Consider the following 17,507-nt stretch of genomic DNA (forward strand, 5'->3'; position numbering starts at 1 on the left):
TCACCCATGACTATTAAATTTTCATCTCCCTTCACTATCTTAATAATTTCTTTTATCTCATTATCGATTTCATCAATCTCTTCATCATCTGCAGAGCTAGTTGGCATATAAACTTGTACTACTGTGCTAAGAATGGGCTTTGTGTCTATCTTGGCCACAATATGCATTCACTATGCTGTTTGAAGTGGCCTACCCGCACCCCATCATATCCCACACATGCTCAATTGGAGAAAAGTTTGGAGATCATGCTGGCCAAGGAAGTTGCTGCACATCATGGAGAGTGTATTGACTTTCATGGGTAGTGTGTGGGTCAGCATTATCCCATTGGAACAACACATAACCTGTCTGTTGCAAGAATGACAAAAGAATGGTTCTAACAACATTCTGCATGCACCGAGTGCCCTCCCCCCAGAAACACCAAAGGTGAAAAATAGCTGTAGCTTACTGCATCCCAGATCATAAAACCTAGAGTGGGGCCAGCATGTCTTGGACAAATGCTCTCTATGAGACATCACTTACCAGGTCTGTGTCACACGTGCAAATAACCAACACTTGTGTGCAGGCAGAATCTGCTTTTATTGCTGAAGATCGCAGCATGCCATTCAATCTTCCAAGTGGTCCTCTAATGCAAGTTGGTGCTATGAGTGGAAGATGGGCTAGATGTGTGTGTGCCTGTAGTCTCACTGCTAATAACCAGTTTTAAGCAGTTCATGTTGACACATCTGCGTTAAAAAGCCTTCTTATCTGTGCTGTGGTAGCTGTAGGATCTGCCACAGCTGCCCTTACAATACGACAATCCTGGCAGGCATGTGTGCTGTGTGGATGTCCGGAACATGGTCCACAGGTGTGAGAGTGGCCATGTGACCACTGATGTTAACATTATTGCGCAACTGATGCAGCACATCCAACTTATGTGGCAGTTCCACTACTTGGAAGGTCACAGTTTGACCCTTTTCAAACTCACTCATTTGGCTGTAGGAAGCATGAGTGCATCTCTGTGGCATAGTTGTCTGCTTGCTTAACATATTTGCGCCACACGGAGCCTTCTGGCTGTGAGCATTTCCTATTAAAGGGTACACAAAGATGGTGCTCTGGTAGCTATGCTGTTATGCTCTGTTTGCAAACACATTGAAACCATTATCAGTTCATTTACTATCTGCCAAGTGGTGTATGCCGTCATCAGATCAAAATTGATGTCGCCTTTCCAGGTGTATAATTTTTTTCTTTCTGGCAGTGTATTTAGAAACAATTTCACATTTTTATAGACACATTCCCACATCTATAAAACTTCCATGAACTCATAATGCCTAAAATAGACTAGTCCTGCATAACAAGAAAAAATGGAGCTAAACTTTAATAAATCTATATCAAAAGTAGATACTACTCCAGTGGTTTCATTTCAAAACAACTTATAATAACAGTAGTAGTAATTAAAACAATGGAAAATCCAGGATGGAATAATCCTGAAAAGGATAGTTGTCACTCACCATATAGTGGGGATGCCAAGGCACAACAAAAAGACTGTCAAACAAAGCTATTGTCCAATCAGAACTTCATGAGAATTAGACAACATACACACACACACACACACTCACGCAAACTCAACTCGCACACACATGGCTACAGTCTCCATCTATGGAGGCCAGACTGAGAGCAGCAGCATTTGATGGGAGAAGCAAACTGGGTGGTGGGGGTAAGGAGGAGGCTGGAGTGGGGAAGGGGAGGGATAGCAGGGTAGGGATTGAGAGGGGGGGGGGTAAAGTGCTGCTTGTGGGAGCATACAGGGATGAGGTGAGTAAAGGGTAGAGCAGTTACGTGCAGTCAGGAGGTTAGACAGAGGGTGGGTGGTGGGGGCTCTGGCAGCGGAAAAGGAGAGAAGTAAAAATACTGTGGGTGTGTTGGTGGAACAGAGGGCTGTGTACTGCTGGAATTGGAATAGGGAAGGGGATGGTGGCTGAAAGACAATGACTAGCAAAGATTGAGACCAGGAGGGTCATGGGAACATACAATATATTGGAGGGAGATTTCCCACCTGTGCTGTTCAGAAAAGCTGGTGTTGGTGGAAAGGATCCAGATGTCAGATGTCACAGGCTGTGAAGTTATCACTGAAATGAAGAATGTTGTGTCGGGTGGCATGCTCAACAACAAGGTGGTCTAACTGTTTCTTGGCCACAGTTTGCTGGTCGCCATTCATGCGGACAGACAGCTTGTAGAATGCAGCACAGTGGTTGCAGCTTAGCTTGTAGATCATATGACCAATTTCACATATAGCCCTGCCTTTGATGTGATAGGTGATGTTTGTGACTGGACTAGAGTAGGTGGTGGTGGGAGGAAGTAGGGGAGAGGTCTTGCATCTAGGTCTATTACAGGGATATGAGCCGTTAGACAAGGGGTTGGGAGCAGAGGTTGTATACGGATGGACAAGGGTGTTGTGTAGTTTCAGTGAGTGGTGGAATAGCATTGTGGGAGGGATAGGAAGGATAGTGGATAGGACTTTCTTCATTTCAGGGCATGACGAGAGGTAGTAGAAACCCTGGCGTACAATGTGATTCAGTTCCTCCTATCCTGGGTAGTAATGGGTAATTAGGGGAAGGCTCCTTTACTGCTGGACAGTGGAACTTTGAGAGATGGTGGCTGACTGGAGAGATAAGGCATGGAGATCTGTTTTTGTACAGTGCTGGGAGGGTATTATGGTCTGTGGAGGCATCAGTGAGACACTTGCTACGTTTTGAGAGGGACTACTCATCACTGCAGATGTGACAGCCAAATTTGTGTTACAACAACATTATTTATACTTACTTTCGCTAACAATGATTATCTTGATATGAGCACTATTTAAAAAAAAGGCATGTATCACAATCTCCTAGAGTCACATAGCGCAATCTCTGTGACAAATGTTGCTTTGAATGTTGTAAGTGGCTGCTGCAATGCACTACTCATAGAAGTACCTCAGTGTACCACTAGATGTCTCTTTTTTTCAATACCATTGATGATTTCATGCAAAAGGCACTGGTACTTAAAAATAGTAATAATAATAAAGTGGTGGTTTCAGGCAAAAATCACTGATACTGAAAGAGTTAAATTAGCTATCTTGTATCCACCATCATGAAAATTTTTGCTAGCTGTTATTTAAGATAACGTTCTTGTTTTACTTTTTCAATTTACCTCACTGAAATTAGAATACTTATATTTATATGTACCTTAATTTGTTCTGTTACAGGGCAGCATCCATTAGATGCAGTGAACATCCTCACACATGCCATGAATGGCATAATGATGACCATTGACCTGCTTATCATTGCACACCCTTTAAGAATTGGCCACATGTATTTACCACTGTTCTTTGCATTTGTTTATGTGATATTTAGTGGGATCTATTACCTTGCTGGTGGCACAGACAGATTTGGACGCACTTATATATACGACATTCTAAACTGGGAGAAGACAGGGTATGCCTTTCTGGCATGTCTATTGGGCCTCATATTTATAGCTGTAATGCATTCAGCATTGGCAGGAATAAATGCAGCATGCAGATATCTTGTAAAGTTTCGATGGACAGCAAAGCATAGTGACAAGTGTTTGCCCTATTAGATGAACAGCAGAGGTTAAGAATTAATTCATTTATATGTTAAATATGTGTGAAAAAGACTGATTTTGTTTCTAGAATAAGTAGCTTTCTGATAACATATCTTTGAACTTGTATGTGTAAAAAAGCATGTGGAGGAAGAGCACAGGTTGGAGCTATCTCTCAAAAGGTTGCTTGCTTGTTTCATTATGTGTATAGTCTCACCAGTGCATCATTCCAAAGTAATTCCTCATCTTCTGCATTATGTACATTCTCCCATCATATTTTATTTATAGAAACAAAGTGATATAGATAAACATTTTGTTTACTGCCTGTCACCAATTCCTTAAGAGTCTTTTGTGAAAAAGGAAAATAAACTGTCAATAAAATATGTAAATACATAAAACTATATTTTTATAATTTGTAATTTAAGCAACTAGAAAGTTTCTATTTCTTATTGGTCTACTCTAACTCCCATCAACTTATGATTTTCTAACATTCATACAAAGCAGGTTCCATAAATATCTTGTAGTTATCTGTTTATTCACTGATTCACAGAAATGTTGAGAAAAATAGAAAGGGAAAGAAATAAACTTGAATGGTACAAAAATGAGGAAATAGCTGAGAAGGGGACACACATTTAGTTGTCATCTGTTGCCGGCCGCTGTGGCGAGCGGTTCTAGGTGCTTCAGTCTGCAACCGCTGTGGTCACAGGTTCAAATTCTGCCTCAGGCATGGTTGTGTGTGATGTCCTTAAGTTAGTTAAGTTTAAGTAGTTCTAAGTTCTAGGGGACTGATGATCTCAGATGCTAAGCCCCATAGTGCTCAGAGCCATTTGAACCATTTTTTGGTCATCTGTTCTGTTATTTCTTGTTCATTTTTTCCCCTGATTTTTCTTCCACCACATTCTCTTCCCTTCTTTCTTTCTTCCATCTTCTCCTTCTGACTTTTCATTATTATCATACATTCATATTTTTCATCATAATGCTGTTCTTTTAACAGTTTTTCTCTTATGGTCTTTCTTTGCTCTTCACTATCCCATAATATAAATCCACATGTTTCTTGCATTTATTTTGTTCTGTATCATTTCTGTTCCTCTCTTTTCCCCTTCATATCTGTTCCTGTTTTTCTCTTACTCCTTCATATCTCTTCTTTTTTTCTGCTTGATTATTATTCCTATGCTAGCTTGCTTTCTTGTTGCTACTAATGTTTGGAATGCCACAGGCCCTTAAAATCAACAGAACATAATGTTCCAACAGTTAAACTGTGAGACTACAATCCATTTTAGTCATGCATACAACACGAGAAGCAAGTGAATTTCATGCTTTCACACACAAGTTGAAATTATAGGCATACTCTCTGGAGCAGATGAGGATTATATATATGATAAATTGGTATATGATAAATTAGTAGGCAAAAATATAGTTAATATCAAAGCAGATCCTCTAAAAATAAGGCTCCTGCTGTTTTGTAGGAAAATAATTCATGGGGAATGAATTGATAATTTGAGCAAAGTTACATTTAGTATTAATTTTTTTCAGTACCAAAAATGTGTTATTATTAGGATAATGTATTAGCATAGGTTATTCTGCACTTGTTGTGAAGTTCTATTTCAAATTTTGGCATGTATCCTGTATCTGAAACAAGTGGTTTATGCCTGATGTTCAAATGATGTCAGTACAATAGCTATGGTGGCACTTGAACTAACTACTGTTAACACAGATGTGCATTTGACCAGTCAGTTGTAAGCAGATGATGTTGAATAATGGACATGAGGCCCAAGTGTGTCAATATAGTGCCAGAAATCACAATGGAGCAATGAATTGAACATCTCTAAATCAAGTGATTAAGACATTCTTCAAGAGAAGAGTATGTGCAAAGTTTGTCCTGTACACTTTGACTCCTGGACAAAAACAATGATGTGTAGATGCTGCCGCAACTTAACTGAAAAGGAAAATGCAGACAATATGTTTCTGGATAAATCATCACAGTTACAAGACTTGGTGTTATCAATAGGAGCCTACCTCATATTGACAAATCACACAATAGGTCTCTGAAGATGTATGTGTGTGAGGCACAGGATGAACAACATCCCAAAGAAGGACTTTTCTCAGTTTCACTTGGCTGTATGAATGTTCTGCAGATTGTACTCAAGTGTGTCAGGGTAATATGAACCATTAAAACCACCATGTTAATTTTTCTTTATATTTTTAATCAATCCAGTCTTGAAATTATTTAGGTTAATGAGATATGGATGAGTGTCTTGTGACTAATAAATCACAATTCATTACCTCCTCTGAAGACGCTAAAAATTAGAAAAAGGTATTCCTTAATTTTGGTGCTGTTAGTTCCTTCTGTTTAAGAATATAAACCAGCTATATAAGTACACATATCAACAAAATTTTTGCATCACTCCTTCATCTCAAAATTTATGGCACACAGAACAAAAATTGACTATGAGGTACGCATATATATTCATTTTAAATGTGTACAGATCAGTAAATAAGTAAATAAATAAATCAAGCATTTCTGTAAAGACAGAATTATCTGCTTCTTGTGTGGATTTTTCACAGCACTCCTGAGCAATGTCAGTGTGTGTGGAAACGTGTCCTTGCTCAGATACAGGCTTGAATCCACCATGGAATATCAATGAGTTCATCAAGCCAGCTATGGTCCGATTTGTCCTACTCTTCAATTGCAATTCTGGATAAGTCCCGTGGAGTACGTGGTCATTGCCAGTAATCAAAAACAGCTCATTTCAGTTGATCCCACACCTGTCTGGTAAACAGACAGGCCACTCCATTCTAGTTATCCTGCATGCTGAAGGAACATGTAGACACGAACAGCATGGTAAGCATCAAGATTAAATTGTCTCCAAAATGCTGGAAACACAGTCCCACTGTTGGTTGCAGAATCTCATCCCTGAGCAGTGAGATTGCCCTCAACAACCATGAAAGGTATATGGTAGCTACATGTAATGCCAATCCAGAACAGCACTCCACCACCATGTGCAAATGTGGGACACACTGATTGAGGCATTCAATATGACCGGGCTGTCTCAAAACATGTTGTCTGCAATTATTGGGGTACAAACCAATCACAGTTTTGCCTATCAACAACACCCAATGCCAGTCCTGAGGTGCCCATTCTGTGTGGGTTCTTGCCCACGTGCTATGGAGTCCATGGTGCTGTAGTACAATGTGGTGCTGATCAAGGGTCATCAGGAATGGAGATTCTTATCATGCAATAGTCTCCTAACTGTTCAATGAGACAGAACCTTTTTGAACATTAAATTCAGTTCTGGAGCACTCAGTCCATGGTTCCTTTGACTCAAAAGTTGTAGGTTCCCATCATTCTTTGGACCTGTCAGACATGGATGGCTTATATGGTGTAAATTCTCAACACTACCTGTCAACTGGAACTGGTTCAACGTCTACATCACCTCTTTTGACTTTCCTGCTTGACAAGCCTTCTCTACATATGTGACGATGCAGACCCAATCACTGATCATGACTGTCCTTTGTGGAATTCCATTCTGGTGCTCTGTTTTCAGCTGAAGTGCTGCAACCCATTTGAGTGTGGGCTTGTGCCCTTAGGTAGTGCTCATGATAACTATAAATGTTTACAAACAATGACAGGGAAGACATTCCAATCACACAGCGACAGCCACAATAACAACAAAAATTTTCAAATGTGTGTGAATTCCTAAGGGGCCAAACTGATAAGGTCATTGATCCCTAGACTTACACACTACTCAAACTAACTTAATCTAACTTATGCTAAGAACAACACACACACCCATGCCTGAGGGAGGACTCAAACCTCCAGCGGGAGCGGCTGCGCAATCCGTGACATGGCGCCTCTAACCGAGCAGCCACTCCACGCGGCAATAACGACACATTTGCACAACATATTGTAATGATACAAAACCTTTATAGATTCTCAAAACATATTGCACAATAACAGAATGATTTAGATAGTCTACTCCCCAGCATCACAGATACTGAAGAAAGTGAAATTTTGTTTATTTCATATCAGAAGTTATTGATTACAGGACATGAATCATTGATTCAAAGATAATCCATTTTTCATATTCAGCTTGATCCCAACATCAAGACCAAGAGCCTATATTTTGGTTAATTATGGCTTGCTTTCTTGTCAATATTTCAATAACATATACCTACAACTTCAGCCATTTCTTATTTCTTGATGTTGCATAGTAGCCCTTGAGCACTGGTTCTATTGCTAGTAATTGTTATTATAATAATACTGATCAGAGGAAGAAAAGAAAATTAGGGTTTAACATTCCATCAACATCAGGGTCACCAGAAGCTGAGCATGAAGACAGACTGTTGCAAGGATGGTGTCTGGTGTCTGTTCTTTTGGACATGTCTGAAATAACAGCCACATATTTGATCCAGCAGCCATAGATATACATTGTTCAAAGGTTACAATGATGTTAGCCACATCTGAACATTGAAATGAATCAATGGCAACAAGTAAAAACAAAGTCACTGTATATATAGGGTGGTCCACTGATAGTGACCGGGCGAAATATCTCACGAAATAAGCATCAAACAAAAAACTACAAAGAACGAAACTCATCTAGCTTGAAGGGGAAAACCAGATGGTGCTATGGTTGGCCTGCTAGATGGTGCTGCCATAGGTCAAAGGGATATCAACTGCGTTTTTTTAAATAGGAACCCCAATTTCTTATTACATATTCGTGTAGTACATAGAGAAATATGAACGTTTCAGTTGGACCACTTTCTTTGCTTTGTGATAGATGGCGCTGTAATAGTCACAAACGTATAAGTAAGTGGTATCACGTAACATCACGCCAGTGCGGACGGTATTTGCTTCATGATACATTACCCGTATTAAAATGGACCATTTACCAATTGCGGAAAAAATCGACATCGTGTTGATGTGTGGCTATTGTGATCAAAATGCCCAATGGGCATGTGCTATGTATGCTACTCGGCATTCTGGACGACATCATCCAAGTGTCCGGACTGTTCGCTGGATAGTTACGTTATTTAAGGAAACAGGAAGTGTTAGCCACATGTGAAACATCAACCATGACTTGCAACAAATGATGATGTCCAAGTAGATGTTTTAGATGCTGCCGTGGCTAATCCGCACATCAGTAGCAGACAAATTGCACGAGAATCGGGAATATCAAAAAAGTCGTTGTTGAGAATGCTACATCAACATCTATTGCACCCACACCATATTTCTATGCACCAGGAATTGCATGGTGATGACTATGAACGTTGTGTACTGTTCTGCCACTGGGCACTAGAGAAATTACGGCATGATGTCAGATTTTTTGCATGCGTTCTACTTAGTGACGAAGTGTCATTCACCAACAGTGGTAGCGTAAACCGGCATAATATGCACTATTGGGCAATGGAAAATCCACAATGGCTGTGACAAGTGGAACATCAGCTACCTTGGTGGGTTAATGTATGGTACGGCATTATGGGAGGAAGGATAATTAGCTCCCATTTTATCGATGGCAATCTAAATGGTGCAATGTAGGCTGATTTCCTACATAATGTTCTACCAATGTTACTACAAGATGTTTCACTGCATAACAGAATGGCGATGTACTTCCAACATGATGTATGTCCGGCACGAAGCTGGCGTGCAGTTGAAGCGGTATTGAATAGCATATTTCATTACAGGTGGATTGGTCATTGAAGCACCATACCATGGCCTGCATGTTCACTGGATCTAATGTCCCTGGATTTCTTTCTCGGGAAAAGTTGAAGGATATTTGCTATTGTGATCCACCGACAATGCCTGAAAACATGCATCAGCACATTGTCAATGTATGTGTGAATATTATGGAAAGCAAACTACTCACTGTTGAGAAGAATGTCATTATTCATATTGCCAAATGCATTGAGGTTGACGGACATCATTTTGAGCATTTATCACATTAATGTGGTATTTACAGGTAATCAAGCTGTAACAGCATGCGTTCTCAGAAATGATAAGTTCACAAAGGTACATGTATCACATTGGAACAACCGAAATAAAATGTTCAAACGTAACCTACATTCTGTATTTTAATTTAAAAAACCTACCTGTTACCAACTGTTCATCTAAAATTGTGGGCAATATGTTTGTGACTGTTACAGTGGCATCTATCACAAAGTGAAAAAAGTGGTCCAACTAAAATTCATATTTCTTTGTGTACTACATGAATAGGTAATAAAAACTGGGGGTTCCTATTTTAAAAAATGCAGTTGATATCTGTTTGACCTATGGCAGCGCCATCTAGTGGGCCAGCCATAGTGCCCCCTGGTTTCCCCCTTCAAGCTAGACAAGTTTCATTTTTGGAGTTTTTTTGTTTGACACTTATTTCATTAGATATTTGGCCCAGTCATGATCAATGGACCACCCTGTATAATAAGGTGATGACAACTTAAGATCCTGTCTTTCAGTGTGGATGCTAACCACGCCTGATCTCTTGTGGCAATCAGGAACTGTGAGTAAGGGGTTCATTGGTAAGTGATGTAAAAAAGGTCGTTTGAAAAGTTCTCGGAATGGAATAGAGAAAAAGTACTTACATCACTGAAACTTTTTTATTTTTCAATGTAGTCTCCTTGTAGATTAATGCTCTTGGTCCGAGAATGTTCCAGTGCCTTGCTCCCATCTCAAACATGAGTTTCCTCCACGCCTGCAAAATGGTTGTTAACTCCAGCTATCAATTCTTCGTTTGATGTGAATCTTAATCCACCAAGAAAAATTTTCAGTTTTGGGAGGAGATGGAAGTCTGATGGATCAATGTCACATGAATAAGTGGGTGTGGCAACAACTCATACCTTAGTTCGTGTAGTTTTGCCATGGCGACGGCACATGTGTGCTAGCCCACATTGACTTGATGGAAGATGACTTTCTTCCTTGCTAAACCTGTCCTTTTTTCACTTTTGTTGAATTTTGTCCAAGAGGTTAGCATAGTATTCTCCAGTAATTGTTTACCCAGTGGGGAGATAATCTACAAATAGAATCTCTTTGCATCCCAGAACACTGATGCCATGACCCTTCCTGCCAAAGGAATTATCTTTGCTTTCTTTGGCGGTGGAGAGTCAGCATGTTTCCACTGATCTGACTGTTGTTTTGTCTCTGGGGTATAGTAGTGCACCCAAGTTTCATCTGTGGTCACAAAATGACACAAAAATCTTGTTTGTTTCTCCTAAAATAGGCCAAAGATTATTCTGATATGTCCATTCTCATGTATTTTTGATCCAGCATCAAGAGTTGCAGATAACTTTTTCATTTATAAATCTTCAGTTAAAATGTGATATACCCTTTCGGACGACATCTCGCAAGTATAAGCAATTTTGCGCACTTTTGATCGGTGATCCTTCATGATTGTTTTGTGCACTTTTGCAATGATTTCTGGAGTAGTGACACATTTTGGCTGACCTCTGTGTGGATTCTCATCTAAGCTCTCCCAGACCAAATTTAAATTCATTTTCCACTTGGCAACAGTTGAATATGAAGGAGCAGAGTCCCCCAGTGTATAATCACTGCTCTAATCTTGATGTTTTCCATTTTCGTAAATCACTGTGTGGGAACAACTACAGAGCCATGTCACTGCCACAGCTCCCTTCCAAGAGCTCTGACATGGTACATATTTACTGGCAACATTCCAATGAATATCATGTAAACAACTTGTTGTGCTAATGCCGATATCTCGTGGTGATTCTGAGAACTTTTCAAATCACCCTTGTATGTCAGTTGTGTGTAACAGGTTCGGAGTTTGGGCTGGATGGGAAGCATGCTCATATGGCCAGAGCAGTTAAGATGACTGCTTGTGTTAAGTGAGAAATCCAGATTTGAGTCCTGGTCTGGCACAAATTTTCACTTGTTACCACTGATTCATTTCAGTGGCCAAATACTGCTAATGTCATTGAAATGTTTGAACAACACATCCACCCATAGGGAAATCAGGGAAAACTTAAATTTAGATCATCAGACATGGATCATAACTGTCATCCTTCTGAGTGCAAGTCTAGTGTGATAAACACTACACCATCTCAGTAATACTGGTTGAACTTGATACCAAGAACATTTGATGTGTCTTCATAATACTATTTTGTTCCTCCTCACTCATTTATGTTGCAGCTGAGTAAAGATGATAAAAATGATTGAATCAGTCTAACAACTACATTACCATCAAAGCAGTTGCACTATTATTACCAATAAGAGATCCTCTATATCAGGATTATCAAATTACATAGGTCTTTGACATTTTTTCTAACTTATTACATGCCAGACAATCTTGGCCTAGTTTCAGAAGTTGTTTGTTACCTTCTGTAGGATCCTGATGGTCCCCTTGATGCACATCCTCATTTTGCACATTTTTAGGTGAGTATATATCAGGTCAACAGATGGAATGGGTAACAAGAGATATATTCTGCATTGTGAAGAAGGATTCAGGGTCTCAGAAACGTACTTTCTTATGGACACACTAACTTAGATGTATATTATTTAAATGAATGAGTTCCTCTGCTACAATTTCCTATCTGCAATAACATCTGTTATTCATCCGATGACTATACAAAAGGTTGGGAATCTATACAATATGATATCCCAAGGCTTTACAGGTAATGCTACAAACAGTTTACCTATGTCTGTCAAAACAATAAGCCTAGTTGAACTCTTAACTATCAGAGAATGCTGTAATAAGTATTCAGCTATTGCCAGTGATGTTCTACATTATATTGTGAAAATGTATTAATGGGAAGTTCTGGTAGAATGTAAATAATTTAGGAGTAAACGTAAAAACTTCCCAAATAGAAGAGGCATTGTGTAATTGACAGGAACACAAAGAAGACTAAAAACTTCGCTAACTTTTGCATGAATCCTTTTATGAGCTGGAGCACACTTACATACATATACACACACAACATGGCTGTACAGCTACATTGTGGCCGCTGAATACACAGTGCCAGAACTGCAGTTCTGCACATTGGCTGAGGTTAAGGGCTGCATCGGGTGAAGTGGGAAACAGGAGAAAAGTTGTGGGGAAATAGAGGGAAGGTTGTGGAAGGGTGGCTGAGAGTTCTGAGGGAGGCAACAGGTGTACGCGATAGGAATGTGGTAGGTAAGGCCAGCAGGTGCAAGGGCACTGCCAATGGTGAGTTCATGCAGTACATGGTGACAATGATGGGAAGGAGCTGACAGAATAGAGGGAGGGGAACTGTGGATGTGGACATGTGCTGGATGAGTGGAATTAGGTGCTTGTTCATATTGTTGCAGAAGAAGCTGAGTAGCACCGTGGTGTAGTGGTTATGATACTAAACTGTTGCATCGAGGGTCATGAGTTCAAATCTCACCTGGACTGTACAGTTATAATTTCTATATTCTGTCTGAGTACATTCTAGAAGTATCCACAAATATCAAGAATCATTGTACTGGAGTGTTCTGTAGCTGTATATATGCAGTACGTGTTCCGGCCAGAGGCAGTTTGCTCCGTGCTCTTGTATGGGCAAGTGCTGAATAAACCTTTGTTAAGTGAAGTTAGTGTTCGTCATTCATCTAATTACACCTTCTTCTACATGACAATATTGAAACTGGGTATGTTCTAGGAGATTAATGTAGTCTGAGGCCAGGAGGACTACAAGAATGACAGATTGGTTGCAAGAAAAACTCCCATCTATGTAGTTCATAAAATATTGAATTGGGAGGAAGGATCCAGGAAGCAGCTATTCAAAACTCAGCAATCTATGCTGCCACTGGATGGTCAACTCTGCTCTTGGCCACAGTTTGCTGGTTGCTTTCATTTTGGTAGCCATCTAGTGAGTGGTCATGCCTACACTGAATTTTGTGCAGAAACTGCAGCAGAGCTGGCTACTTTCACATGTGACTCTACCTCAGATATGGGGGGATAAAGAAGTGATGGGACTAGAGTAGGATGTACTGGGTAAGTGAATCAGATGAGTCTTTAGTCTGGGTCTTCCTCAGGAATATTGCATGTATTGCAAGGGGTTGGCAGTGAGACTGTCATATACTCATAGACATAGGAAATGATACTGTGTAGGTTGGGTGGGCACCTGAATATCACTTCAGAAGGGGTGGGAAGAATATTATTGTGTGTAGATCAACCCTCACTTCCATGTTGGATGATGGCACAAACTGAAAGAGGCAAAGGTCCATATTGAGATTAGGTTGATAGCAAAAACGTGTTTCCACAGCAGGGTTTTGGAGAAGGCATGTAGGTTTTTAATGAGTCAAGCATGACTGAACAGTGTGCTGAAGGTCTTAGTAAGACCTTTGTAGACAGGCACTATCCTCCGTACCTAGTCCACAGACAGATTTCTCACTTCATATCCTCACACATTCCTAATTTTCCCACCCCCACCATCCTCAGAACCAGCTGAAAAGGGGTAGATCGCCATCACCCAGTATAACTGTGGACTGGGCTAACTAAATCATACCCTTCTTTAGGGCTTCAGCTGTCTATCATCATACCTGGAACTGATGAGCATCATACTCACAATGCATCCCGACCCTCCCAAAGTTCACCTAACCTGTGCAACATTGTGGTCCATCTCCACTCACAAAACCACTCCCAGCTCCTTGCCACCTAAATAATACCCCTCTGGAAGACCAGGTGCAAGACCTATCTGTTTCACCCACCCACCGTATTCTTCTCCAGTCTCAACAGAGGCTTCTCCTACGTCATCAGAGGCAGGGCCTCTTTTGACAGAAGCTATGTTACATACCAGCTCTGATGACATTTCTGCACAGCATTTTATGTGGGTCTGATCACCAATAAAATGTCCATCCACTTGAATCATCACTACCAAACTGTGGCCAAGAGTAGAGTTAACCACACAGTGGTGGAACATATTACTGAGCACAACATTTTTGATTTCAGTGGCTGTGCATTGTACTTGCAACACATCCCTTGTTCCTGTAATCCTCCTGGCCTTAAACTGTGCTAGCCTCTTGCCCTGTACCTACCTCCACTGTGCCCTAGGGTACTAACTTCACTCATCCTGCACCTACACCCTCTTTGTCACAGTCTGCTCTTCCTTTGTTCTGCACCCCCTCCCAATCCACATCATTGTCATTATGCCCTGTACAAACTCATCAGTGCTGGTGCTTGTGCTCCTGCTGTCCTTCCCTCCTGCATTTCTATTCCATACACCTACTGCCTCCACTTAACCCATCAGTCACCCTTTGACAACCCTCTTCCCACTCATTATCTCTTTTATGCCCTCTCCCATTCCCATTCCACTCAACACAACCTCATACACCAGCCAACCACAGAACTGCAGTTCCAGTGTTGTGTATTCAGAGAGCACAATGTAATTGTACAGGTGTGTTTGTGTGCACATGTATGCCCATGAATGTGTAGTCCAGCCCACAAAAAGATTCATCCAAACTATGGTGAAGTTTTTAGTCTTACTTATGTGCTTTTTGATGTCTCAACACCTCTATTATTCAGCGAGTTTAATCATATATTGTAAATATATTACTATATAGTTATTAATGCCTTTGTTACATGCCTATAATTAATTGTTATCAAGTGGTATACGTACTCTGCATAAAAATATGGTCCACTGGAAATGAGTAACTGCACGGGTTCCAGCTGTCAGGTTTATAAAAAATTGTGGTAAATGAGCTTCTAACACAAAAGACATGGTAAATGTGCTGCTTATACAAAATACATTTTTTAACAGAAAATGATATGGCTTATGAATATGTCTTTGCACCACAGAGTGTATCTGAAACATCTTCTTTCAAAATCACAAATTGAATTTTAAATACAATGGACAATGATGAAAACATCTCGGCGACATTCACAGAGCTAACAAAGTGTTTATCACCACATAGATGAAGCACTGAGTTGCAGACGGGCACAAAGAGAAACAATACTATCAAAGTTCTTCCATAGAAGTAGAACTTTCACACGTGCGTGCACACACACACACACACACACACACACACACACACACACACACACACACACACACGGCTATTTTCGCTGGGTGCTAAGACCTGTCTGTGGTTGTTTCTGATGTGAACAGTTTTCAGCTGGTGTGTGTGTGGTAGGGGTAAGGAGAAGGCAAGTGTTTGAGACAATCAGAACCCTGGTGGAGAATGTATTTCATTTGCTCCAGTCATGGGTGGTACTGAGTCATGAGCAGGAATACTCCCTTGTGGCCTGTCTGTGGATATTTGGAGGATATAACTCACAGACTTCGAACATGGTCAGGTGATTGGGTTTCACTTGTGTCATACATCTGTATGCAAGATTTCCACACTCCTAAACATTCCTGGGTCCACTGTTTCCAATGTGGTAGTGAAGTGGAAATGTGAAGGGACATGCACAGTACGAAAGCTAACAAGCCAACCTTGTCTGTCAACTGTCACAGACCGCCGACAGTTGAAGAGGGTCGTAATGTGTAATAGGCAGATGGAAGGTGAGAAAACTTGGATTTGATGGTGGTGTGGCTGCTCGTACTTTGCGGGATTAGCACTCCTACAGGAGATGATATGCCCAACGCGGGCAACTGTCGGATAACACTTGTTACAGACTGTTTCCAACTTCTGGCTGAGTTTACGCCATGAGAGTGAAACATGGCAGGAGTTCAGACATGATTTTGACGGCCATATTGTGGTACTCCATGGCCCCTTGGTGACACTTCAAGGTAGCATTAGTGCCAAGGATTATGTGACCATCTTGGTTGATCATGTGCTTCCCATGGTACAAACGTGATTACCAATGGTGATGCTGTGTTCCAGATGACAGAGCTCCAGTTCACTTAGCTCGTATCGTCCAGGACTGGTTTTGCGAGCAAAGTTCCCAGGTTCAAGTCCTTTTCCAGCACACAGTTTTAACCTGGCAGTCAGTTTCACTTCATTTTTGTTATATATGCTGTTAATTTTTGCAATACGACCTATGACCAGCTTAGAGGCAGAAGTGATGACACTTTCTGCAAGACCTGACCATCATTTTCCAGGACAGCTCAAGCACGTACAGTGCAAGCTGTTACTGATTTGTTTGACTGATGGGACTCCTTTGTACTATACCACCTTCTGCACTCCCCTGACTTAAGGCCTCGTAAGTTCAACACGATTTCTAAAGTGAAGGAAACACTTCACGGCATTCGCTCCAGAACTGCTACAAATTCGTCGGGCAATAGACCGTGCAGTTCGAACTGTCAACACAACTGGCACTGATAAGAGTATCCTACGACTTCCACATCGCTGGCAACGGGTTATACACAATACTGGTGACTACTTTGAAGGTCAGTAAAACTTTGAAACACGTACCTATTTTTTACGAGCTGTAAATAAACAGTTGCCACTATTAAAGTTCCAACTTTTGTATTTATTCCGTGCTAATTACAAGGGAGATCAAAGATGAAAAGCAACAAACTACTATCTGCCAAGCAGTCAGCAAACAAAAAAATATACTTATTCTCAATGTCGCCTTTCATCTACTTCTTCTAAAATCAACTTATACATCATAAAAATTTCTGCCAGTTATGGTTCCAGTTTTGGTAGGATTATGTCTGTAAATATTTTGAATACAGAAATAAATAATACGATTCCCTTATAATTGGTGCAGATTGATGGTTCTTCTATTTCACACGTTTGGTGAACTGGAACTACTTTCCAATTTTCTAGAATGTGCTGCTCTTTGTACGTGATCGGAATTTCTTTCGAACTGCGTAATTTACTAACCACATGTAGACAGGTTAAAACCATTAATTATTAAAATCAGTGAGTTTTCTTGATAGTGGCAAGCAGTGCAAGGACATAATACGTAATCAATGAAGCCTACATGTGTATTAAGTTAACCGTTCAGATGAGTCTAGCTGCAGCAGCACTCTCAATAAGCGTCCTACAAGTGTGAAAATAACGGACAATTGGCGAATTAGAGAGTATATAAAGTGTAGACTGGATA

General features: G+C 40.5%; 1 protein-coding gene across 9 annotated transcripts in view; it reads left to right on the forward strand.

The window, feature by feature from the left end:
• LOC126272615 (protein rolling stone-like) overlaps window positions 1-5,615 on the forward strand; it is a 154,056-nt gene extending 148,441 nt beyond the window's left edge. For all 9 annotated transcript variants that reach the window (XM_049975567.1, XM_049975573.1, XM_049975566.1 and 6 more), the window contains one exon: window positions 3,221-5,615. In XM_049975567.1, the coding sequence (XP_049831524.1) occupies window positions 3,221-3,591 (371 nt within the window). In that variant the 3' untranslated portion in view covers window positions 3,592-5,615. The remainder of the gene's footprint in view (window positions 1-3,220) is intronic.
• The last annotated feature ends 11,892 nt before the right edge of the window (window positions 5,616-17,507 follow it).

The sequence above is a fragment of the Schistocerca gregaria genome, chromosome 5 (assembly GCF_023897955.1).
Source record: "Schistocerca gregaria isolate iqSchGreg1 chromosome 5, iqSchGreg1.2, whole genome shotgun sequence".
Lineage (NCBI taxonomy): Eukaryota > Metazoa > Arthropoda > Insecta > Orthoptera > Acrididae > Schistocerca > Schistocerca gregaria.